The sequence below is a fragment of the Corythoichthys intestinalis genome, chromosome 8 (assembly GCF_030265065.1).
Source record: "Corythoichthys intestinalis isolate RoL2023-P3 chromosome 8, ASM3026506v1, whole genome shotgun sequence".
Lineage (NCBI taxonomy): Eukaryota > Metazoa > Chordata > Actinopteri > Syngnathiformes > Syngnathidae > Corythoichthys > Corythoichthys intestinalis.
The window spans coordinates 33,229,599-33,257,344 of NC_080402.1; the positions used below are offsets into that span (position 1 = coordinate 33,229,599).

Sequence of the window (27,746 nt, forward strand, 5' to 3'; positions counted from 1 at the left end):
GTTTGACCAGGAAGTAAACATGCAGAACGTAAGCAGTGCGCATAACAAAATGAGCTCCACGTCACTACTTGTGTCTTGGCCCAATCAATATTAGGGTTATGCACTTTTAACCAGGGGAGCCCAAGTACAACTGGAGCCGACTTGCACGGCATCACTAAAAAACTACGGATCTCAAAATGATTACCGGAAAGCTTTGTTTTGAGCGGAGGCGTAATAAATCTCACGTCCGCCAGGGGTCGCCCATCGAGATCTAAAACCTTTTTAGGCCGAGCTAGTTTTATCAACGGACATTTAAGAGCGTCAACAACACTTCGGTCTATAAAGCAGTCATCCGCCCCCGAATCAACTAAAGCAGTAAACCTAAAATTAATCCCACTATATGACACCTCTCCCGGCAGTTGCAGTCTCAAATCACCTCGAGGGTGTATTGGTTCATTTAATTTGTCGCGAGGCAACTCGTTCGATGGACTGCGGTCATGCCTGAATCTCGTTCCCCCTCGGGCGAGGGGAGCCCCAGCGGCCGAAGATCCGAGGCGACCTGAAGGGATCGCGTCACAGGCGGCGACATGGTGCCCCGGCAAGCCGCAGTACAGACACAAACCCGTTGTCATCCGTCTCCGTCGCTCCGCTGCAGAAAGACGACCGCCACCGAGTCGCATAGGCTCCACTCCTGTCGAGCCTGGACCCCGCGTCGGCGTGGAGACAAATGACGGCTCGACGAAGCCATCTGCACGGTCCGCTGTCGGGCCGCCCCGCGGCGAAGGCCAACGACGTCCCCGAGTCTCCATGGCTCGTTCCCTCTCGCGCTCCTTCAGACGATTGTCCAAAAGCACGGACAGAGAAATCAGGTCCTCCAGACCCGATGAATCATCCCGGGCCGCCAACTCATCTTTGACAGCAGGCGACAGCCCCCGCCGAAAAATACCACACAGAGCCGTTTCGCCATAACCGCACTCCGCGGCCAAAATGCGGAACTGAATGGAGTAGTCCGCCACAGACAGATCGCCTTGAAAAAAATCCAGCAGGCGGCTGCCTGCCTCCTTGCCTTTAACCGGATGGTCAAAAACCCTCATAAACTCAGTCTTAAAAGTCTCGTATGACTGACGGATCGTGGGTGTAGAGTTGCTTACCGCCATGGCCCACGTAGCAGCTTTACCGGCGAGGAGACTCATGGCATATGCTACACGGGAGCTATCACTCGCAAATGTGTATGGCTGTTGGTCAAAAACAAGGGAGCACTGGTGCAAAAATTGTCGGCAAGCACCGGGTTCTCCCTCATATCGATGGGGGTGTGGCAACACCGGCTCCCGAAAGGACGCCGGCGGACCCATCGAAGAGGGAGGGAGCTGATCGGGCGCCACCGCAGCGTCAACTATGCCACAAGACTGTGAAGGTGACGTCATCTTTTCTACTCGTGTAATTAGCGAGCCGATCGCGTTTGCTAGTTCACGCAGTGACTGTTCGTGCTGGCTGATCACGTGACCGTGACAGGCGATTACAAGACGAGTACTTTCAGAATCTGTGGGATCCATGGTCGGACTATTCTGTTATGTTACAATATGGATCCAAACACAGACTTTGAAATTAGAAGTATTTATTACAAAAAACGAGAACAAAGGGAGCACGCCAAAGTAACGCGAGTAAGAAAATACAACTGAGAGAGCACGCTAAGTAACGCGGGTAAGAAAATACAACAGAGAGCACGCTAGAAAACGCGGGTCAGAAAATACAACTGAGAGAGCACGCTAGAAAACGCGAGTAAGAAAATACAACTGAGAGAGCACGCCAAAATGGCGTGAATATAACAGTACAAAATTATAATTACAAAATCCCAATAAAACACAAAGGTAAATGAGATCAAACCAGAACACGATCGAAGAATGTCGGGAAGCACCAAGGGTGACGATGAGCACACAGCGGTAAGCAAAGCAGGTAACAAGCAAATGCAATAGTCCGACACTCGCAGACGGTGACAGGAGTCCTTAAATAATGAGCGCTCCAAATGTGCCACAGGTGTGCAGCACAGCCCCGCCCATCCAGCTGCATAATGTGCTGGAAAGGAAAGAAAAGAACTGAGAAGGCACATAAACATGACACTATTATGGCGTGTTTTTCTGCTCGTTAACATTAATAATCAAAATGGTGAAGTCGTGTGTGGCGGTCGGTTGCAAAAACAGAGAAGATAGACAGAGAGACTTGAAATTTACCGTATTCCGAGAGACCCGGAGAGGAGACCGAGATTGACTGCTGCAATTCGACGAGAAAACTGGGCTCCAAACGACTACCACAAATTATGTAGTAGTCATTTTATATCTGGTAAGATGCATTTAATATATATTTAGAGGGTTTTGGGCTGACAACCACAATTAAGATCATTGCTAGGCTAATCGCCGACAACATACACTCAGACGTTGTGAATGAACTACCTGAAAATATATAATTATAAGGGGATAATCAGACAGTTGTCATACAACTAATTTACAATTTCACTATTGAGGTCAAAAGCCAAAAAATAAATTCAACTAGGGACAATCTGGAGTAGTGCTATCGCACTTCATATTTATTACATATTATATATGTATGTAGTGAGAGTGCTATCACTAAACCATATAAACATTAAAAGCCCTAGCTCCATTGACAAATGACATGAAATACATTAGAATTGACAGTGGATGTTAGCAAGAACAAAAGATTTTGAATTGAACATTTCGTAACTCACCTTCCCGAGCACACGATAGATTCCTGCCGAATTTTCGTAGACGAGGACCTGTTTCACCCAACCAGCAACGAAGTATTTATAAGCCTCCAAGCTCTTAAAGTTTTTCAAACTTTCGTGAGAATAGGCTGATTTTGTGTGGACAAGATAGTTGTAAATATCAGGGTAGCTAGCAGATGTCAGGCAAAGACGGCGAAGACAGCAGGTCGAAAAACATCGATTTAGGCATCAAATATGGATCTGGCAAATAGATAAACTGAAGCTTTTCCACATAACGCCTTTTATGCAACGCATCCAATGAGTTTACAGCGTCAGATAACACCGGGGCTTCCATGAATTGCTCTATAACTTGCACGACTAATTGAAAACAATGAGAATAAGTCTAAAAAATACGGACAATATGGCGGCCGGATACAGCGACACGTCATTTTGTGACGTAGGTGAGTTGGGTCTATTGTAACATACCAGGTTATAATATGGCGGGGATATTTGCATGCGTTCCTGAATGCACCGCGTGACGTGCGGGGGTGAGGGAGGTGCGGTAGAGCGAGAGACGTGCCTTCCAGTTGTTGTTGTCATTCCACAAGTTCCCATTTCTCTCTACAATGCTATGTTTTCACAGATTAAATAAAGCCTGTATGTAAGACACGTTTGCCACGCATAGACAGTGGTCATAATCAATAGAAACCTAGCCCTCCGCAGGGCTAACATTACGTGAGCGAGTGACAGTAACGTTAATCGTATTTATTAGCGCTGAGAAGTGTACTGCTTTAAGATGGCGACTGTTTACCAACACCGCTGACTCTGTCATTTCGCATCTAGTTCAACATACATGTGATATCTATGAGACGCATCAGATGCTACCTGCTACCACCATAGCATCTTGCGGGCTAGTTTTTACTTTTTAGCAATGTCTGCGTACTAGTTTGTAGCGGCTGTCGGCTGCAGAAAGGTTTTTTATATTTTTTTATTGTTTCTTCCTCTACGCACGTGACATCAGCGCATTGTCACGGAATAAAAGTAGTCCGGGCAAAACGTGATGCTTAGAGCTGGCAAAATTAAACGATTCCTCGAGGTGAATAAAATTACTCGGATCAGTTTTTAAACTCGAGTTACACGAGTTGCTCGAGTATTCGTTTCAGCTCTACACTCCATTAAATATTCAGTTCTTTATTAAGAAATGTTTACATATCAATGTCTGATCTTGTTTTTCTTTATCTCTGGAAAAGAAAGTGATTTAATAGCAGGTAAACAACAAAAATTAACATTGTTTTACTCATTAAACTAAATTTATCCCCCCAAAAAAATGCATTATCTAACTGAGGAAAAAGTTAGGATACCTGATAGGCTGAAATAACTTCTGTAGACGCTTTTTGTAGTCATCTACCAGTCATCGGTCTTTGACATCGGTCTGAAGAAAGTTTGCCCCACTCCTCAACGCAGAATACTTTCAACAGTGACTGACTGTTGAAGTGAGTGAAAACACCATGGTGAGATCAAAGGAGCCATCTGAGGCTTTCAGAAAGAAGATTGTAGATGCTTAGGAGTCTGGTAAGGGATTTCAAAAAATCTCAAAAGAATATAAAATCGGCCATTCCACTGTCCGGAAAATAGTCTACATTCAAAACATTCAATGCAACGGCCAACATGCCCAGGTCTGGGCGTCCAAGCAAGTTCACCCCGAGAGCAGACCGCAAGATGATAAAAGAAGTTCCCAAAAACGCTAAAACGTCATCACAGGACCTACAGCAGGCTTTTGCTATTGTTGATGTGAAAGGGCATGCTTCTACAATCAGAAAGAGACTTCACAAGTTTAACCTTCATGGGAGGTGTGCAAGGAGGAAACCTTTTCTCTCCAATAAAAACATGAAAGCCAGACTGTTTGCCAGAGTAAACGTAGACAAAGACCAGGACTTCTGGAACAATGTTCTTTGGACAAATGAATCTAAAATTGGAACAGAGGACATGTTTAGTGTAAAAACTAGGACTGTCAAAATTATCGTGTTAACGAGCGGTAATTAATTTTTAAAATTAATCCTGTTAAAATATTTGACGCAATTAACGCACAAATGCCCCGCTCAAACATATTAAAAGGACAGCAAAGTGAAAGGTGTACTTGTTGTGTTTTTCAGAGTTTTACCCCCCTCTGCTGGCGCTTGGGTGCGACTGATTTTATAGGTTTCAGCACCCATGAGCATTGTGTAAGTAATTATTGACATCAACAATGGCGAGCTACTAGTTTATTTTTTGATTGAAAATTTTACAAATTTGATTAAAACGAAAACATGAAGAGGGGTTTTAATATAAAATTTCTATAACTAGTTATTATCTTTTATTTATTTTCTATACATTTTTATAAATATTTATATATTTTATTTATTTATATATTTATGTATTTTATTTATTATTTTTATTTATCTTTTAAGAACTACAAGTCTTTCTATCCATGGATCGCTTTAACAGAATGTTAATAATGGTAATGCCATCTTGTTGATTTATTGTTATAATAAAGAAATACAGTACTTATGTACCGTATGTTAAATGAATATATCCATCTCGGTCTTATCTTTCCATTCCAACAATAATTTACAGAAAAATATGGCATATTTTATAGATGGTTTGAAATGCGATTAATTACGATTAATTGATTTTTGAGCTGTAATTAACTCGATTAAAAATTTCAATCGTTTGACACCTTTAGTAAAAACACAATACAGCATTCTAGGAACAGAACCTCATACCAACTCTGAAGCATGGAGGTGAAGTGTCATGCTTTGGGGATGATTTGATGCAGCAGGACCTGGCCAGCTCACCATCATAGAATCCACCATGAATTCTATTGTGTGTCAGAGGGTGCTTGAGGAACATGTGAGATCATCTGTGAAAAAAATTGAAGCTGAAGCGAAACTGGACCCAGCAACACGGCAATGACCCAAAACATACCAGTAAATCCACCAAGGACTAGCTGAAAAGGAGGAAATGAGTCCTGAAATGGCCGCGTCAAAGACCAGATCTTAATCCCATTGAGATGCTGTGGGGTGACTTGAAACAGGCTGTACATGCAAGAAGCCCCTCAAACATCTCACATCTGGAAGTATTCTGCGTTGAGTAGTGGGCAAACTTTTTTCAGACCAATGTCAAAGACATGGCTACAAAAAACGTCTCACTGGTTATTTCAGCCAAAGGGGGTAACACTAGCTATTAGGTGGCAGGGTTTGCTAATTTTTTCCTCAGTTAGAATATGCATTTTTGTTGATAAATTTGGTTTAATGAGTAAAACAATAATAAAATGTTAATTTTCTTTGTTTACCTGCTATTAAATCACTTTCTTTTCCGGAGATAAAGCAAAACTAGATCGGACATTGATATGTGAACATTTCTTAATAAAGAACTGAATATTTAATGGCGTGTCCTAATTTTTTCACACATATATATATACATACATACATACATACATATGTACAGTATATCTTCTTTCATCATTGATTTCAATCTTTCAATCTTTTTGCATTTATTACACCCCAGACTGCCATAAGTCAAAAGTGTCATTTGGAATAGAAGAGCTTTCTATTATTATTGATGGGAGCTCCCCTTCCTCATCCCATCAAACTGATAATTCATTATGGCCATAAAAGATTAATGTTCCAGTGCAAAGCTTGTTAAAATTTTTAAATGTGCTCTTCCTCACCGGATCGTATGGCACCACTGACTCACTGGCTGATTTTAGATGAATGATCCATTTAAAAATCTTCATTTCAATGCACTGTTTGAATTCCGGTCATTTGTGCGATTGCTGATATTGTTTGAAACAGTCACTAGTCACTTTATTGGGTACACCTGCACTGTCGAATCGATTGTTGGCTGTTCATAATTCCCGTATCTGTTTTTCTTGTCCCAGAGGAAATTTAACAGTATGTTTATGATGGTGGTTGCTTTAATACTTCTCATAGGTAACAAAATCAAAACCTTAAAATTAGGTGTAATACAGGTTTTGTCCCTCTGCATTACTACTTGTTGTAGTTAGCGGGGGTTAGCATTTGCAAAGAATATTTTGTGACCATCTGGCCGTTAGAATACATGTTTCATTTCACAATGTGCACGCCGTTGATATTTTATGCTACAGTCACAGGCACAATTGACAGCGTCTAATAGGATCCAATACAAGTGCTGTGTCAACAATTTTGCAGGTGACAGAAATTCTGGAATCGGCCCTCAGAGTGAAGCGTAGACGCACATAAAGGCAACTTTAAAAAAAAAGTTGTTATGTGGCCTTACGATCCGCCAACTTGTTGTCTCCTGTCATGATATTATTTTTTATCCAAGTATTTTTCCCCAATAGCTACAAAATGGCATGGTCATGACAAATAACAGTCTTGTGCTAAATGGAATGTGAAATAATAAAAATCCATTTATCCAAGACGACATGGCAAAATGACTCCATAATGGTCAAAACTGTCGACTTCACCCCGGCTTCGGAGAATGTAAACAAACCAAGAGGTGTGACAGCTAGCCAACATGCTAACCCGAACCGAATGATGTTTCAAAGTCTTTGAAGCGGAAAATCACACATAACTAGCCCGGATAATTTCACATGACGACTGGGTTGTCGATTGTCTTTGTCGATGGGCAAACCGCCCGGCGGAGAGCAATTTACAGCTAGTTCCTAGCTACTACGGACAGGGGATCTCGCCAGGGAAGCAGCTGGACAATAACCGCTGCTAATCAATGACAATGGCATGCCAATCCATGAGCAAACGTAAGTAGTCCTTTATTAAAGTTTGTACTGTTTACTTTGTAATCGCTGTATTCGGGGCTATTTTTAACTCAAAGTTGCAATTTCTGATCGGTCGGAAAATTTGACAGAACGCCGGGCACATGAAGAGGGGAAAAAGCCGAGTATAATGCTCTCCCGGCGGGGGGATGTGCGAGAAGCCGCCGGTCGTCGGCCGAGGGGGCAAGGACCATATCAGCCACAAAATGCAAGCCACCTACATGTTAAAATGATCTCAGTATTTGACATAATACAAAACACGATGTTTACTCACTTCCTCGTAAGTCCTATGGTCCCAAAGTAGTAGGGCTTGTTTTGGCCAAAATACACCGGTGAATGGGAACCTTTTGAAACCCCAAAAAGGCGCACACGCCTCTCCCTCCTACAACAAGATTTTTCTGCAGCCGTTTGGCTGGCGTGATGCGAAAAATAAACATATTAATCCGCAAAATCAGCTGAATCCTTAGTCCTTCTCATACAACAGTACGGCTGTAGAGTGAAGAGGACTCCTTCCTCCGTACACGTCACAGCGCCCTCTTTCTCAACTTGAGACTGTTGCCGGAAGTCACTCATTTTCATGGCGCGGTATTCAAAAAAACTAAATAAATATAGCGATCGCTACCACAAACATCCAAGCGGTCCATTTCATTCAAGAGCATAAAATACAGCGTGTATTATGAACTAAATATGCTTTTTCGTGTCACAGGCACTTTAATGTTGAAAGGCGAAATTGTTAGCGGTCAGAGAACTTCTATTTACGCAAAAAATACACAAGGATATTACACAAAAAAACAAAATCATCTTTTGAAAGGCAATTTTGGTGTGTAATACAAGAGGGTACTGTATACAAGAAAATTTCTGTATGTCTTGAATGTAACGTTCAAACAATTGTTCTACCTTTCAGCCCAGTTGCCTTTCAATGCATAGAGGCGTGTATATGAAGATGCCCTGTGGCTGAAGCGTGGTGATGAGATGGATGGAGCCAAAGACCAACCAGCTCCCACATCCCATCATGTCCAACGGCAGCAAGTCCCCCCCACAGTCGGGAGAAGGTAGAGGTCATGATGATTCACGTGGCATGCGTCCAATTCAGTCATTTGGATTAGTGATGTCATGAAATAAACTGTGTCCAACATGAATTTATATCCACTTCTACTTATGGTGCCATGCAGTAACGATAATAATAATCCTTCTGAGTGTAGCATGTGTGCTCCCTTATACAACATGGAATACACTGACAATATTGGACAACAATACATTCAGCACCGTATTGGGTGGGCAGCACAGGTTTTAAGAAAATAAAAACATAATAATTTGTCGAATTCATCATGTCCCGAGGCTACTGATGCAAATATAATGAAGAGGAAAAATTTGAATCTTGAAATAATCGAGAATGTAAAAGCTGTGATATTTAAGGCACTGCTGACTCAGTCACATATAGTTGAGGCATTCATAATTTCTTTCTTTGCTGCAAAACATTACATTTTTAGATTTTAAAATGATGTCAGATAATAGAAGATATTCTTTTGGAACAATATAAAATAAGCAAAATAATGGTGACTATGAGGGTGTGATTGATTGAATCTCACTCAGTAAATATTTTGAATTAACAAGATTAGCCATACAAAAAAAAAGTAATTAGCGCTGCATCTGCTATTTTAGTAGTCGATTAATCGATGAACTAGTTGGTTCGACTAATCGAGTAATCAGGTAAGGAACATAAAAAATTAAAATCCCTGAGCTGAGCCTAAAACGGTATAAAAAAATAAATAAATGAGGAAATGAGGAACTAAGTACAACAAAAGAACAATTGGCTAATTTACATAGCTAAAATATGCTAGCTTAAATGCTATAAAATGCATTTTTTTATTTTTTATTTTTTTTTACAATGCTCTAAACAAATGGTTCAAACACATATTCCCACAAAAAAACGGCTATGTATATATATATATATATATATATATATATATATATATATATATATATATATACTAAATTAAGACTGCATTAAAAAAAAAAAAAAAAAACATTAGCTCAAACAAAAAATTTAGCTTATGTTGGTCTTAGCAGGAAGCAGCTGGATTCACCCATTTGAAATGAGTTATGTCGTATTCACTTTTGCCATTAGAAGGCAGTTTATCTGCCCAAATCAATAAAACTAAATGCCAACACTGTCAAAACAAATCATTACAATGCCACTTTAGTTAAACAAATACTCAAATCAGCAAAATTTTAATTAGAATCTTTTTTGTAATCGAATAACTCGAGTTAATCGATTAATCGTTGCAGCAATAAAAGTAATGCATAAAAAGTAACAGTCATGTGTTTATATAATAATAATTTGTCGACAGACCAAATCATGGTATTGTTAAAGTAGTTCTGAAGAATAAGCTGGAATGGACATAAAAAATAGTAATTGTCAGAGAACACCGCAAAACATCTTCACCAATATTACAATTTTACTTACATTTTTTAAATTATTATTATCATACAATTTTTAAAAAAAAAAATCTCTTATGATACAATGTGTAACTACAGTATCTAAGGAGAAAAATAAACGTACACAACAGTATATGCAGTAGAGATTGACGCCGATATTTGGAAATTTGACGTAAATTGGTATCTGCCTTTATTTATTTTTTAAAATCTGACCGGCGGATATGAAAAAATCAATTTAACTGATTCATTTCGGCTCAAATGGATACTCTGAGAACTCCTGCACTTTGTTTGAAGTTAAGACAAAGTTAAATTATTTCAGTTATATTAAAAATTTATTTTATTTATTGTGGAAAAATTCTGGGAGCTCATATCTAAGTTTTTATTCAACTTGACAAGAGGTGCTGCGGAGCCCGAGAACTCCCTATATTTTTGTTGGATTGTATTTTCTGTGGAAAAAATTCCGAGGGCTATTCATTCGACCTTTTATTCAACTTTATAAGCGATATTTATGAGTCTAGGAAATCCAGGCACTTATGGAGCTATTATTTTCCATTTTTGTGATTCAGTAAACAATGCTTTAGGTATTTCAATGAAGTTCAGTAATAGCATTATTCAATTTTTACGCCATTTTTTTACATTTTAACTGCAAATGAATATCGGCTCCAAAAAATCGGTTATCAGCCCCCTCTAACTACTAATAATCGGTATCAGTCCTAAAAAAGACGTTTTGTTTTTAATTTCCTGAAAAAAAAAAGATTCTGGTGATGTGAGGATTCAATCATACAGCACCAAATAATGGATGAGATTCTTCTGAGTTATTATTCATTTTGGGAGTTGCATGGCTCACTGGATCAAATACTGTTATAGGTTTGTATGTGCCCCGTGTGCCCTAGGTTTTTCACTGTTGCTGAAAACATAACTACAAAGAGGACAGAGAATAGCTACTAATATTTCTAAAATGCATACCATCTAAACTCCAGGACAGGTCTGGACGGCATAAGTATGTCAACATTAATAATTCTAAATCATCATACAAACTCATCAAACATGGAGTCCCCCAGGGCTCCATCTTAGGGCCGCTCCTTTTCAACCAGTATATTAATGATTTTGTTAATTCCTCATCCGTTTTACATAAAGTAATATTTGCTGACGATACAAATTTGTTCTTTTCCCATAAAAATCCAACTGCACTTGAGCAAATGATAAATACTTAATTAGAGAAAATAGACACATGGTTAAAATTTAATGAACTATCTCTAAATATCAATAAAACAAATTACATTGTGTTTCGCTCCCATAAAAAACAAGCCACTAAACAAATCTGCCTAAACAGAAACGGAGAAAACATTGAAAGAGTCAACTCTACACAATTCCTGGGGGTCCATATTGATGAGTGCCTTAATTTTAGAAAACATATTGATGATCTTACAAATAAACTGTCAAAATATGCTGCTCTTTTTTTTAAACTGAGACATTATCTCCCACTCTCTGTACTTGTCATTTTGTATAAATCTTTATTTGAAACACATTTACAACACTGTAATATCATATGGTGCAACACATATCCAACTTATCTAAAAAAGCTTGAAATACTAAAAAAAAGTCATACGTGCCCTAACATGGTCTGAGTTTAATGCTCCAACTAAAATAATTTTTCACCATCACCACCTTCTGAGGCTTAAAGACCACAACTACTACTAAAATGCTTTTGTAATGTATCAGATCGTCTATAGACTAAACCATAAATTAGATGACCTCATCCCAATCTGTACTCCTCAGCATACATATACTACCAGAAGAAAAAAATCAAATCACAGGGAAAAAATGAAGGCTAAAGTGTACAAGCTTTGGCATTGTGTGCAAAGGACCACAGATTTGGAATGAACTGGACGAAACACTTAAAATGTCACACTCCATCTTTAAGAAAAAACTCAAAACTCATCTTCTAGCAATGTATAGCTACTATACATAATATGCTGATTCTTTGAATAACACTACTGGTGTCTCATACCAAATCCAATATCACCAGAATTTTGAAATTATCCACTGTTAATTGTGTGTGTGTGTGTTGTCCAACTGTTCCCCTGCTAAAAGCTATGAAAAGCTGGAGTGTCCTATTTGCCCATCTTAGCATGTGAACCGCTAGCGTATGATCATGTACTGTATTTTGATGTGTGAATAAACTGAAACTTTCTATTGTAACATTTACTTACCTTTTCTTCTTCTTTAGCTGCAAGCTCTAACTCCATGGCATGGGTGAAGATGTTTAAGAAGCCCGGAGGAGGAGGAGGCCTGAAGAAGTCCTACCAGCCTGGCAGCATGTTGTCTCTGGCGCTCACCAAAGGTCTCTTGAACGAGCCCGGGCAGAACAGCTGCTTCTTGAACAGTGCTGTTCAGGTGAGCCCTCGTTATTCAACTTATTTACTCCTTAATGCAATGTTTGAAAAGCTACAAAGTAGCTGGATTTAGCATAGCTGGTTTCAAACTAGCTTACTGTTCTTAAGCTGTTTTTGTGACTATGTCTTCTTTTCCTACACTCATCTGCTGTAGGTACAAAACCCTAAAGCATTTTCATTTAGTCCTTACTTCAGTTGCTCTGTCTAATTTTTGACTTTTGAAAAGTAACTGCCTTAATGCATGTTTTACTGTCACTAGTACTACTGTATTTGGCTGAATGTGTCATCGAATGTGTCATCACTTCATTCAGTGATAAGATCAGTGCTCCTCAATTATTTTCTGTTACGCCTTGCTATTATTATAAGTACACCTCTGCATAAAATTGTGTGCTTTTTTTATATTAAAGGAAAAAAGTAATATAGATAAACTTAGAATAAAGTACAACTTTATTAACATTGTTTTGTTTGTAACACAAAAGACTTAAAGCGCATCAATTTGCGCGAATAAAAAATAAGTCACATCAAAACTGTAAAAATCACACTCAAGGTACATTTTTTGACCATTTGATACTGAAAAATAAAATTTGATGAATCAATCAATAATAACGAATTCAAAGTGATTAGCAAAATTAACTTACGAAGACAATATGCCAAACAATTTGACTGAAAAAAAAATAACTAAAACAACTGTGTCATTGGACAACGGGACAGTTTTTAATTTTTGCTGCAGGCAGAATCAGCACCTTTGCTATGGTGTGATGTTATTTTGGACGTAGCATGCTAACAGTGCTTGTGGGTTTTACTGATGTAACATTGACAAAGAGGGACAATTTTTGGCAATATTTGGCACGTTATCGCTGAAAAACAATCAAGTGGCTTATCAATGTGATAATAATCTAATATCTTTAAGTGATGTCTTAATTGATTTGGCCTTCCGCTGTCCGCTGCAAACATTTTTAGACACAGTAAGCAGACTGGTTATTCTATTAAAAGTGAAAGCCAAAAGCCAAACGCTACATACGCTTCGTCATATATCCACGTCTAGCTCTTTGTATCTCCAGTGCTCTTTGCTGTCTGCTCTTGTTTGGTTAAAATATACTTTGCACACTCTGAAAATGAGAGCGCCACTGCCACTCACTGAGTAGGTGTCCAACTATACTTTGGAGTCAAGAATCTGCATTGGACAAGGTGTCAAGAGTCGAGAATCTGCATTGGACAAGGTGATGATGCTGGAACTTTTGTTTGCTGCTGCTCCAGTGAGATTTACAAAGATGACTGCCTGAAGAAGACATTAAAATTCCCTCAGTCCTTGAAGATATGAGGCTGCATGTCAGGCACTGGGGAGATGGCTGTGGTTAAATCTTCGATAAATGCAAAAGTTTACATTGAAATTTTAGACAGCTTTCTTATCCCTTCAATTGAAAATATGTTTGTCATTTTCCAAGATGACAATGCATCATGCCACAGAGCTAAAAGTGTTAAAGCAGCGGTCTCAAACCGACTCCACAAAGGGCCGCAGTGGGTCCTGGTTTTTGTTCCAACAGGTCCAGCACAAACAGTTCAACCAATGAGGTTTCTACTAACATAAGCAGCACCTGATTGCAATCAACTGATTACACTTGTAAGAAACCAGATTGGTGAAAAGGTATTTGTCTCGTTTGGTTGGAATGAAATCCAGTACCCCCTGCGGCCCTTTGAGGACCGGTTTGAGACCACTGTGTTAAAGCATTCCTTGGAGAAAGACTCATCCAGTCAATGCCATGGCCTGCAAATAGCCCAGATCTCAACCCTATTGATAACCTGTGGTGGAAATTGGAAAAAAAGGTCCACAGAAAGGCTCCGAACTGCAAGGATGATCTGGCAACTACAATCAAAGAGAGTTGGCACCAAACTGATTAAGAGTACTCATCAAGTCCATGCCTCAGAGACTGCAAGCTGTCATAAAAGCCAGAGGTGGTGCTACTAAATACTAGAGATGTGTTTTGAGAATTCTTTGCTTGTTTCTCATGATTCCATATTTTTTTTCCTCAGAATGGAGTGATTCCATATATATTTCCATGCACTTGCTCTATAAAATTAACATTTTGCCACGTTTGTGTGCCTTCTCAGTTATTTTCCTTTCATTCCAGCACATGAATCAACTAGATGGGCGGGGCTGCACAACACACCTGCGACGCATCAGGAGCACTTATTATTTAAGGAGTCCTTTCACCATACACAAGTGTCGGACTATTGCATATGCTTGTTACCTGCCTTGCTTACCGCTGTGTGCTCGTCATCCTCGGTGATTCCCGACATTCTTCGTTCGTGTTCTGGTTTGATCTTATTTACTTTTGTGCTCTTTTGGATTTTGTAGTTAGAATTTTGTACTGATATATTCACGCCATCTTGGGTGCTCTCTCAGTTGTACTTTGATATACTCGCGTTTTCTAGCGTGCTCTCTCAGTTGTACTTTGTTATACTCGCGTTTCCTAGAGTGCTCCCTTTGTTGTACTCATTAAAATACAAACATTCGCTCTACTGATCTCCTGGTGTGTGTTTTGGATCCACATTAGCGGCTTGCCGCCATAACACATTTACTGACCACCACAATTTATTTTAGTGTTTCTGAATGCTAAAGAGTTGCACTTTTAAACTAATTATTTTTTTCAAGCTTTTTATCCGAGTTTGTTCTACATGCTAAAATGTCTGAGTGAGTGCTCGTCCGAGACTGGTGATTCTATACTTTTTGCTAGGGGTTGTAGTAGAGCAGGGCGGTAAACCAAAAATTTACCGGCACCGAAATTCTTCACGATGACCGAGGTAATTTTGACCATGTCGGTAAATTCGGTTATTTAATAAAACAAGAAAATATAGTCTTTTCATCCCGCTTTGACTCTGTGTTGTTCGGCTATGTTCATTCCCCTTTAAGAAAGCAGACAGTGTGCTTACGTATGGAGTCACGTGGTTTTCAGGAAGCCAAACAAACAGAAGCCCGGTAGGCTAACGCTAGCGGCTAACGCTACATGTAAACGGGATGGAGTCGGGTTTAAGTTAGCTTCGCCAAACTTTCACCTGACATTAAGTAAACTCTTGTCGGATTCCAGACGGGCTTTCACCTGCTGTCCTCCCTGGTTCTGACGATATCAGGAGAAGATGCTTTCAGTGCTCACTTCTGGTAGCCAAGCCACAGGCTAACGCTAGCGGCTAACAGCGGCTACAAATTAACGTGAAAGAGTCGGATAGCGGCTCTAACCTTGTCGAAATGGCTGAAATTAATGAGTGGACTGGGCACGGACTTCATGAAGCAATCATCATGTCGCGTTATTTGGCATCTCTGTGTGATTTCTCTGAAAGCTTTCATGATGGTAACGCACTGCCACTCAGCATAAAGTATAATCCAACAGTGAAGCCTATATATAATATGACATTTTAATGGCCACAGCTATTTTTCTGTATGTGTTTGCTTTATTCTGCCATCATAGAACCTTAAATGTTTCATTGGCATCAGCGCAATACAGCTTTAATCTGGTTGTGTCTGTGTGGGGGTGCATGTATTAAAAAATGTTTCGGAAAAAAAAAAAAAAACCTGAAACCTTGACGTAAACACTTGTGTTGAATATTATGTCACAGCAGCCATTACCAATAAGTTGTCTGAAGTGTACTGTTAAAGCTGCAAGTCATTTGTGTTAGAATGACATGTTTGCACAGTCGTCATATTGATTTTTATAATGTACATTTTTCAAGTCATACAAGCTGTTATAAATGTTCACACTAGAATTCTTATTGTTTACAAGATTTTTTTAATACTTAATGTTTAGACTGCATGTGCAATTGTTAAATTGAAAGCTGGTTAAATAAATTTAACGAGACACGGTTAATTTGTATTCCATGCATTGATTCAAATTTTTTAAATTATATAACAGTCCGCTTGGGCGAATTTATCGTCATTTATCGTTATCGAGGTAAATCTGCTCAATTTATCGTGATACGTACTTAATGCCATATCGCCCAGCCCTAGGTTGTAGTACGGCAAAGAAGTATGTTTCCCTTAGGTCACATGCGCCACCATGGGTGCCCCACTCTCTGAGAAGTAGTGGATTAGATGGTGTACATGCCTGTCATTCTACCAAGCACCATTTGTTAGATTTGACACACACGTATTAAGTACAAGGATTGAGCATAGTCATTCTACATATATTTCAGATTAAGGAATTGTGTTTTTGTCTTTCCTTGATTATACAACACTGCATTTCAGGTTTCCTATCTTCAGAAAAGAACAGAAATCAATAAATTAAAAACATCTGAATTCAACAAAGTATCAAGGCTGTTGGATTTATTTAAGTACATGTGTGGCCATCGGTTGCGCATGATTCTGTTCAGTGTCATTAGTGAGCTGGAGCCTATCCCAGCCGACAACTTCGATCAATCGATCGATCGATTTTTCTACAGGCCCATCGGTTTGTTGATTGGTCTGTCCATCAGCCAGTTTATCCGTCCGTTGTTCATACAAAATGTTAAATTACGAAAATCGTTGTAGTGCTGTCATACCATTGATTCCACCTTTCGAAGATAAATTGATAACATTGCTGCCAAATAACATTCTCAAACCCTCACAGTATAGTGAGAATTCAATAAAATGGGTTTCTAAGTAAAGATGAACTTGCCTTCAAAATTGTTTGATATCATTAGTATTCTATGCTGAGTCTTATCATTTTTTCCAAACACAGCAAAAAGGCTGCTTGATTGCTTGATAGTGGGATCGGGAATACCGTAATTTCCCGAATATAACGTGCACTTTTTTTCCCCAAAATCAAAATCATGGTGTTCATTATAAACGGGTACATGGACGGAGACAGAAATATATATATATATTACATATATATATAAACCGATTTTTTTTTAATTGACACGGCCACGTTGTGTTGAAGAAACGTATGCGGCGACCCGTTGCCGACCATTACGGTACGTGACGTCACCATTTTGTTTCGGTAATACTTCACTCTAATCGGCCGAATGATTTCGTCTGTGTTAAATTCTGCTTTTTTTACTCTTCATAAAGCACAGAATTTAGTTTCTTGAACTCATTTGAGTCAACGTTTATTGCAGCTCCGCAACTCTGACCATAACAAATGTAAGCACACAGACTTCCTGTGTCCGTCAACTATATCTGTCCCTCAGGAAACTCAATCCCAAATAACAATAGTTCCTATTACTGTCGTGGTCACAGCGATGAGCTCTCACGGATTTCCGACTTACGTCCTCACTTTCATTTTGCCGTATCAATCCATGGAAGAAACATTTATTCATCATGATGAAACGAGCAAGTTATACAGCAGCCTTTAAAAGAAAAGTCACATCTGTTTTGTTTTCTCCTAGATTCTGGTAAGCTGGAGAAGTTGTCAAATCGTATTATTACCGTAAATATTGTCAGTTTATGGTAATGTTTTGAACTACCAATATGCTATGCTTGTGCTGTGTTTCACCAGTCAGTAAAATGACATTTCTGTATCTGTACACGAGCTCTGTTTTCTTGTATTCTTGTATTTATTGGTGCTAAAATTAGGGTGCGCGTTATAAACGGGTACAATATTTTTCCCTAGATTTTACAAGTAAATTTGGGGTGCGCATTATACACGGGTGCGCCTTATATTCGGGAAATTACGGTAGTTTTATTGGCTGTGGGCGCTGAAATTCAAAGCCCTAACTCAGCATTGTATGTTGTATCTGTGAGGCCCAACCGCGCATGACAATCTATGGCTATGGCAGAAATAAACACATCCGTTTTACCAATCATTAAGTTTACTCTTTATATTTCTCATCTAAAAAAATTAAGTACTTTCCTTTGAAAGTGCTTTTATATCAATATTTTATTAGAATTTGTACTATTTTATCTCCCATCACTTTTAAAACGGCACTCATTTAACTCATTGGCTGCCATTGACAAGGTGCAAGGTGTCCAATAAATTTTGAATTCAGTCAAAATGAATTGGATGTCAATAGCAATGTCAGTGGCACTGAAAAAGACCATTCACAGCCGGTTAAATTGGACCTCTATCGCCGTCATTAGCATGCATATTAGTTCATTTTGCCTACACTTATATTTTCGTCAAACCCTTTCTTTTATCCCAGGCAATAGTAGGTAGTTTTATTTACTTGACATGTTTCGGCGGGCACTTCCGCCTTTGTCAGAGGGTCACTGATGTTGGTGTGACGCGTCTTTATCAGCTGATGGATGAAGGTGTGACTTACCTGCCAGAATGACAGGCGAGTCACGCCATTGAGATCCGCAAGCGGGGCCCAAGGACCATCAACAGGGACGAGGGGGCATACATGCTCTCTACGACCTGGAACAGCATCTTGGAAGAGTGAATGGGCAGCAGAGGGCGTGACTTGCCTGTCATTCTGGCAGGTGAGTCACGCCTTCATCCATCAGCTGATAAAGACGCGTCACACCAACATCAGTGACCCTCTGACGAAGGCGGAAGTGCCCGCCGAAACATGTCAGGTAAATAAAACTACCTACTATTGCCTGGGATAAAAGAAAGGGTTTGACGAAAGCATGCATATTTATTACTTTGAAAAAAGCAAACATAGAATGTTACTTGAGTCCGTAACCAGTGTACAGTATATCAGTTTTTATTTATTTTAATTTCATTAATTTAGTTATTTATCGTTATATTTAAAAAAAGAAGAAAAAAAAAAGAATAATAATTTAAAAAAATATATACATTACTCATTGCTGATATTTAATTATTTTTCAATAATCAGAAATAGTCACTTGCCCTGTAAAGGGTTGAAGGTCTTAGTGTTAGTGTCATATAGCAAAAAGCTACTTTTGAATAGTGAGTAATGTGATTGATCTTGTGCTATTTGACTTGCTTGAGAACTACAACACGCTGTTATAAAACATCTGATCATTTTGTGTTTTGCTTACTTTTGCTTTACTTTTGCTACACAAAGAATGATGTGATCAAGTCAAAATCATCACAAATGGAACTTCATCGGGCAGTGATTAAATGTATTTTTTTCGTACAAAATATTTTGAAAAATACCAATAAAGTGATTGTACATCCAATCGGTAAATCTGTAGGTTTCTGTTAATCTTAGGTGATTTTGTCAATTGCATTTTTCGGAGCGCTTGAACGGTATTCAACTGACAACCAATTTCTTAGGCATTTGCACTTAAAATATTAAAAATGTAATGGCGTATTTGATTTTTTTCCTATCTTTCCAGGTGCTTTGGCAGCTGGACATTTTCAGGAGAAGTCTCAGGCACCTTTCAGGCCACTTTTGTCTAGGCGATTCCTGCATTTTCTGTGCATTGAAGGTTTGCCACAGTTATTTTGCGTTTTAAGACGAAGTCTTTTTCTGGATCCTAAATGATTACTTTTTTTTTTTTTGTGGGGTTTCTGGATCCTAAATGATTACTTTTTTTTTTTTTGTGGGGTTGAAGAACATATTCAGCCAGTTCCAACAGAGCCGGGAGCGCGTGCTGCCCTCAGATAGCCTGCGTAACGCGCTTGCTGAAACTTTCAAAGATGAGCAACGCTTCCAGCTCGGACTTATGGACGACGCTGCCGAGTGCTTTGTATGTTGACTTTTTCTTTCTATTCTAAAATCATATACTGGAAACAGTACACAGCAATTGTTTCAAGGCATTCATCAGTACAAATTACTGAATGGGATTAACGACCTATCAGCTAGAATCAACCATGTATTGGGTTGTGTTTTTAGGAGAATATCCTGGAACGCATTCATCTGCACATTGTCTCAGACACGGCCAACGATTCTTGCTGCTCAAAATCCTGCATCACTCATCAGAAATTTGCCATGATGCTTTACGAGCAGGTACTTCTTCAACATTTCCCTCCCCTACATTTGGCTCTAAATTTGTTACTGAAAATGCGTGTTCATGTTTTATGTTGCAGTTTGTGTGTCGCTGCTGTGGCGCGTCATCAGACCCCCACCCTTTCACAGAGTTGGTACACTATGTCTCAACCACTGCTCTATGGTGGGTACTTGACTACAGTAGATTTGATTCTATTCAAAGTTTGTCGTTAGCTAACTCATCCACTGCCAGCCTAGGTTACAGAGTATGTGTTGTGGTAGTTAGTAAAAGAGGGGAAATTGATATTGAAAACACCTATTGACTACAGTAGATGTCCGATCCATTTCAACCAGCAGGGACTGGAAGCCATTATTCGATGGCTTCCAGCCCCTCCTAGTTAAAATGGATTTGACGTCTATTGCCGTCAATAGCAGCCAAAGCTATGTTAGGCCATAATAATAAAATAAAAACAATAAAATTCAAGTAAAGCAAAGTACACATACTAGTAGGCCACACAAATTTGAATTTGTCTTTTTTTTCTTTTTTTTCTGCTTACCACAATTTTTTTTGTTTTGGGATTTTTTTAAAAGTTTTTTTTTATTCTTAAATTAGTTATCAGTTATCCCTCGTTTTTCGCGGTTAATGGGGACCAGAACCCGACGCGATAAGTGAAAAACCGTAGCCCCCCTCCAAAAAAAAACTTTTTTTGTGTGTGTGTTCAATGTATTTAATCAGATTTAGCATTGGAAGGAGATGCATATAATACTTATTTTCGCTTTTTTGTTTTTTTAACTTAATACATTATTTACAAATTATGAAAAAAAAAAAAAAAAAAACTTTCACTTATATATATTTTAATAAATTGTTTTTAAGCACTTCAAATGTAATAAATATGTTGTTTTAAACATGTTACTGTGCCACCGAATTATTTTTAAACAAGAATAAATTAAAAAAATGTTTGTCTTTATTAAATGCTCTTTTGAGTTTTATACTCAAATCCGCTCAAGCTGCTCATTTAAACACAATGAGTTGCCACAGCAACTGTTTAACAAGCTAAATGATGATTGACACATGCGGCGCTTAGAAGTTTTGGCTTTCAAGCTTCTCTAGCAAGATCAAACCTTAACGTCTGTCAACCATCGTTAACTTTAATAAGCAACTCCAGTACACTGCCAGACCAAGAAAAGCAGCAGGAGGAAAAGGGAGACTACGTGGTCGGATCGGGACAGCTCATCTGTATTTTATTATTTTTTTTAATTGAAAAAAAAATCTGCGATTGACTGAGGGCCCAAAATATGAAGCGTGAATTAGCGAGGAATCACTGTATTTTTATTACTCATTCATTTTAATTAAAATGCTCTCTATATTTTTTATTGTCTATTTTATTATTATTATTATTATTATTTTTCTTTTATTGTATTGAAGTTGCCCATCGCAAAATACGTGGTGGCAACCCTTATACAGTACTACGATTGGATGTCAAATGGGGGCCACAAAATAATGTCCTGCTGGCCACAATTGGCCCCTGTGTCGCAAGTCTGAGACCCCTGTCCTATATAAATGTAATAAAAATATTTAATAAAGAAAAAAATAAATCATAATTTGTTCATGAAAGGATGCATATGCTTGTGCATGTTGCTCCTTTAGAGGTATTTGAAGGTCTTGGGAGTCTTTGTTCACATACATTACAACAGGTACAGTATTCAATGGTTGGCTTTGTTTAGGCAAATTAAACTGATGGCTTAGCTTTAGAGGGGTTGTAGGCAGTGATACTGTCAGATGCTGAGGAATACATTCTCAGTCCTACTACCAATTGCAAGCAAGTTGGTGTTACATCCTCTCAGGTAATGTCAGTTTTAGTTGCGTCTCCCTACATCCCTAGTTTTCTCATCTCAGCAATGACGGTAATTATAGTTATAGGTATTTTTAAAACATTTTCCCGTGCGTTCATGGGAATCACAGAAAGCCCATTACTTATCCTAAACCGTTAAATTGATACCACCTCTCTGAGCATATGTCAAAGCAATGCATCGCATTTCCTACTTAAATGTGTGGGTCCAAAATGGGAGTATGAACTCACATTTTTATTTTTATTTTTTATTTTTAAAAAATTAAATGATTGCACGAAAGTAATTTTGCATGCAGAAAACAAATTTGGCACTCAAGTCTGGCTGTCATTTACAATTTCTTACTAATTCCGTCAAAAATAATGCATCAGGGAACATCCATTTTTTTCAGCAATTACCGTAATTTTTGGACTATAAGCCGCTACTTTTTCCTCTCATTTTGAATCGTGCTGCTTATAGTCCAGTGCGGCTTACTTATTGATTTATTTAAGTTAATAGGTAACACTTTGACATAGGCGTTATAAGACTGCCATTAGATCGACATGACATGATACTATCATGGGCATTAATGAATGCTTATGACAGATGTCATTAAGTGTCATCTGGTAAATTATGTCACTAACTCCATTTACGTCCAGCTCGGATCTTTTAGGGCCATTCAAAAGTAAGATAATTTGCCGGATGACACAAAATGACATCTGTCATAAGCATTCATTAATTATAATGGCAATTTCATGTCATAAGTATGATGGTTTTATGACAGTCTTATGATGGCACTATCAAATAAAGTGTTACCATAATCATAACTAGCTTATAATGAAACAAATGGAACAGTAACTGAAGAAATAATTTGCGCAGAACAAAATTTTTGGTTGTTTTTTTACATCTGTAGCGCCACAATGCATGCTAGGAGGCATGTTGGATGACCACAGTGTTGACAGCAGGTGGCAGCAGAGGTTGATTGTTTTCCCCAAGGGAGCAGTGATGGCCAATTGAAACTTTTTGAAGCGATGAAGCTTTGCAACCAATTGGTTCAAAGCTTCATGGTGGTTCATTTGGTCTTATGACAATCTTATGGGCCGCTATCAAATAAAGTGTTACCGGTTAATATCTTTTGGTGTAAACATCCCATAATACAGTGAGTACAGCTGCGGCTTATACTCCGTTGCAGCTTATCTATGAACAAATGTTGTTTTCGTGTCAAATTTGATGGGTGGTGGCTTTTAGTCAGGTGCGCCTTATAGTCTGGAAATTACGGTATACTTGTGATATCATAACCGTAATTGATGATCATGCCTAGCTTTCTAGTACTGTGCTAGCTCGTACACGTTGCCAGGATGACAGAACGGTGACACAGCAACAACAGAACAAGAAGGCTTACTGATAGCATGGATAGTATTAGTATCTAATTTCAAGCCTTTTCTTGATGGATTTGTGTCAAAAATATTGTCTGCTATTATTTTACACTCACTTGCTGTAGTATTTCAGAGCTCCTCTAAAAATGATTGAAAGATCATGGTTGTAATGTAGGCCTACACTGTGTGTCTATGCACAGCCAACAGGTGGACCGTACAATGGCGAGGACTGAGCGTCTCAGGTCGGACATGTTTGGAGAATTGCTGCAGGCGGCAAACAACACAGGCGACCTGCGCAACTGCCCTGTACGTCATTTGTTGCTTTCATGGTATCACACCATTTCATTTGCAACAGTAGCATCAGTTATTCGTTTGCACCTCCATTTTTTAACACTTCATGCCAAGATGGAGTAAACTTTTAGGAGTACATACTGTCCTCTGAGCTCTTGAAGGAAGAAAACCGTGCCAGACTGGTGTTAGGATATAAATAGTAAGAAGGGCTTAGCCTCTGTTTTCTCTTTCATCTGTATTTGCTGCTGCTGCTGTTGCAACTGTCTTCCATGTTTTAGTGGTGCTAAAATGTTTTTCTTGTTCCCTAAACTGCTATTCTTGGAATAGATTTACTGTACTTTCCATTGATATCTCTCTTGTTGTAAAGCTGACATTGTAATTCAAGAGTTAAGGTTCCCCAATTTCTTAATCTGTGCTAAAACATGCTAATTATCTTCCACAAACAACAGCAATTGAATCCCCTCCAAGTTGATAGCATATCAGATGCTAAGGTAAAATAGCACTTGTCTAAGTGTGTAGTGTTGCCTTCCTATTGCTGCTCTTAATGCAGCAAACACTGACAAACACACTGGAGTGGGTTGCGTTCAGGTCCAATTCTAAAAGAAGGAAAAATGTGTCCTGGTTGAGGCTGTGCAGGACGCAGGATGAAACAATTAAAGTAACACTAGGTAACTTTTCAACCTTTATAAACTATTTTCATAACATTTGTGATAATATGTCGACTGGCAACTGGTTGAATGATACCTCTTTTATTTCTTGAGGGGGTCTGTATCGCTTTCGCCGGCATTAATTAGCTTTGAGGAGGGTGGCAGGAACCACACAAAAAACCTACACATGCCCTGACACCAGGGGTTGCGTTAACCGAATATTTTCCGTCGTTGACCGATTTTTTAGAACGGTGACGGAAAAAACTGAAGTCCAGCCGTCATTTTGACCGGTTGCAATTCACACCCCAGACCATAGGGTGGCGAGTGAGCTTATTAATTAGCTATTGTCTCTCTTGATGCATGACGTCGTTGGCCTTACTCTGAAAAATGTCAAGGCAACTGAGTGTCCGAAGTTTCTTCAAAAAGCCCCAAAACGACGATGGTGTTGATAAAAGAGGTGAAAAAACAGGGACTGCACAAGCGGGCACGCAATTCAAGTCCATGCGCACCAGGAGGAAAGTGTGAGACTACGTTCAGGCCACAGCAGGTGAACTGTTAATTTCATTGTTCCATATGCTACATATGGTAGGCTACCTAACTACTGCGGCCACAGTCAGCTGTTTTTGTCACTGCGGAGAAAAAGTTACATATTCATCTGCTTGATGTGTGATGGCACGGTGTGGATTCTCTGTTAAGCTTGTTCGGACAGAATATTAAGTTAAAATGAATGAAAACTAAATACTATTGAATATGTTGAAGCGGTATGCAATGTTAAGAGTCTTGTTAGCTGTAGGCGCACTATCCTAGACCCCTCACTATCCACTCGCGGGGGCCTGCGCTTGTCAGTGACGTTCCTTATTCTCGCTATATGATTATACAACTTTAACATTTGTTAATAATACGCTCTGTGTGTAGTATCATCCATCGCTTTTCCTTTTTAAATGGGCACTTATAAGCGAACGCAAGAAGTAACAACGGGAACATTTTTAAACAGGCATTTCACGGGAGAGCATTTCGACTCTTCGGCCAATCATATAGCGAGAGCGAGTGGATAGAGAGGGGACCGCGCGCGGCTCTTAATTAAGTGTCTCTGTCACGTGACTGTCGTAGCCGGTAACGTGCTCGGCCAAATGGACACACAAGTACGGAAGGTGAATTATGCCAAACAAAGGGTCACCACAATGTCATTATCATCATTTTAAAAATTTAAGTGACGGGTAAAAATAGATTATGACCGGATTTTTATGACCCTGTCAGTCAAAATGACAGACAACGAAAAAGTCTAGCGCAACCTCTGCCTGACACGCTTTACTTCCCCCTTTCCCCATTCATTATAAAGACGGAAGTCGATGCGAACGCTTTAGCGCGAATACTGCAAAGATGGCAGAGCAACAAGAGACAAAATGTTTTGTCCTAGGAGGAAAAAAGAGAGGCTACCAGGATATACAGAATAAACATTGGCCCAGCTTTCAGTCGCTGGCGTGACGCCCCCAAAATGAACTCGTCAGCGCTGACGAAGTGGGGTGGTGGGGTTTGCCACACCAAGCCACATGGTTGCTTACGATCATATGCTGTTGTTTAGCCACAACTGGATTTATTACCTTATTACTATTCGTCCTTGACATAGCCGCTGGAAACAGAAATGTTGTTTAATCCATCTGCAGGCGACCAGATATTGATTTTTGATTCACTGACGATTTTTTGACACTGTTCGGGTGTGCGCTGGTCCTCATGGAAAAGTCGTCTTCCTTAAGGCAAAACACTACCGCCTTTGTCCACCAGCATCGCTAAAATCGACCAAAACCGAAAAGTAGCAAAGTGTTGCTTTAAATTCCGGACTGTCCTTGTTAATCCTACTTTAAAAAGGGTATTAGGTACAGTTACAAATTACTTCTCCCAAAAAGTAATTGGTTATTACATTATACATTCCATAACATCTTTCACATCAAAGATGTTTATATTAACTAACTGAAGAATAAAAACACTATATACAGTATTTTAGAGCATTTGGTATTTATTTGGATCAAATATACAGTATGAGTTTGTCAAGAAAACACAAATGTAAACTTCTGAGAATTAACCAGTGCAAATCTCTAAAACTGTATCTTAGGGCTACTGCACAATAAGCAGAACAGTATCCTAAAATATTCCGTGGAGTAACAATATTAAATATTGAAAATAATAACATTGCAAACGCTACCTTTGAAATACCCTGGCCTGCTATTATCGCTGTCTTGTTGTAATTGCCAGAGTGTTCAGTAAAGCAGGGCATTATCTGCCCACCTAGCCAATCATCATCGCGTTTGCAACAGCGTCACCACGGCCATGCCTCCTACCCCACTCATGCGCTGCTCTCACCCTCTTTTTTTAAATTTTACTTATTTTTTTTTAGATTTTTTGGCTCTTCAAATTCCTATTTTGCTTATTGTAACAATCTTTTTACAGCGAGACTGCGGCCAAAGCATCAAGATCCGTCGAGTGCTGATGAACTGTCCTGAGATTGTGACCATCGGATTTGTTTGGGATGCAGAGCAATCTGATCTGACGGATGATGTCATCCGGTCACTTGGCCCCCGCTTGAATTTATGTGGAGTAAGTAAATCTGACTAAAGAGGTTGATATAATTTTGAATACAGGCTAAATAATAATCTTAGTCTACCTGTAAATATTTCACCACCTTTCTGAGCAATTTATTCTTTATTATTTCTTCTCGAATGTGCGACCGTTTTTTGTTCTTCCTCCCAGATTCCAAAAACAATTGTCTAAAGAGAGTGTGAATACTTATTTTTTCTGTGATTTGGAATTAGCAGACGTCCAGTCTAGTGTGTGTGCACCCTGGATTTTGCCCAAAGTCAGCTTCAAATAAGTCCATATATTTGCCTTTGTTTAGCTTTTCAACCGTGTCACTGATGAAAATGCCAAACAGAGCGAGCTCCACCTGGTGGGAATGATTTGTTTCTCCAGCAAACACTATTCGGCCTTTGCTTATCACACCAAATCTTCCAAATGGATGTTTTTTGATGACGCCACTGTAAAGGAGGTGAGTGCCTGCGCAGTGTGTTTTATCTACCCATCATCACTGAGTGAGTTAATTGCTTTTAAAGCCGAGCATTCTTATTCCCAGATTGGCTCCAAATGGAAAGACGTGACTACCAAATGTGTCAGGGGACATTTTCAACCACTTCTTCTGTTTTATACTAATCCTGAGGGGACGCCAGTGTCTAACGAGGATGCGCCACGGCAGACCACTATGTGTCCCCGATATAAAGGCCAAGTCAACGGCGAAGTGACAGGTAAGGACGATACTAGCAAATTTCATAAAATTGTGTTGAATTATTTTAGCACTTATAAAACAGGTGGGTGAATCCTCCAGTTTCTGATTTCTAATAGTAAAGAAAACATTCATAAAAGCTACTTTTCCAGGAAATTAGTTTTTCATCATTTTATCAATGTCAGAACTACTGTATTTTAGCC

At 39.0% G+C, this 27,746-nt stretch overlaps 1 protein-coding gene across 2 annotated transcripts in view; it reads left to right on the forward strand.

Annotated features, from left to right (window-relative positions):
- The window catches only part of usp53b (ubiquitin specific peptidase 53b), a 68,003-nt gene that overhangs the window by 7,407 nt on the left and 32,850 nt on the right, over positions 1 to 27,746 (forward strand). For both annotated transcript variants that reach the window (XM_057843103.1, XM_057843102.1), the window contains exons 2-11: positions 8,392 to 8,539; positions 12,157 to 12,323; positions 19,539 to 19,631; positions 19,758 to 19,892; positions 20,039 to 20,152; positions 20,233 to 20,315; positions 23,535 to 23,640; positions 26,718 to 26,864; positions 27,163 to 27,312; positions 27,397 to 27,565. In XM_057843103.1, the coding sequence (XP_057699086.1) occupies positions 8,455 to 8,539; positions 12,157 to 12,323; positions 19,539 to 19,631; positions 19,758 to 19,892; positions 20,039 to 20,152; positions 20,233 to 20,315; positions 23,535 to 23,640; positions 26,718 to 26,864; positions 27,163 to 27,312; positions 27,397 to 27,565 (1,249 nt within the window). In that variant the 5' untranslated portion in view covers positions 8,392 to 8,454. The remainder of the gene's footprint in view (positions 1 to 8,391; positions 8,540 to 12,156; positions 12,324 to 19,538; positions 19,632 to 19,757; positions 19,893 to 20,038; positions 20,153 to 20,232; positions 20,316 to 23,534; positions 23,641 to 26,717; positions 26,865 to 27,162; positions 27,313 to 27,396; positions 27,566 to 27,746) is intronic.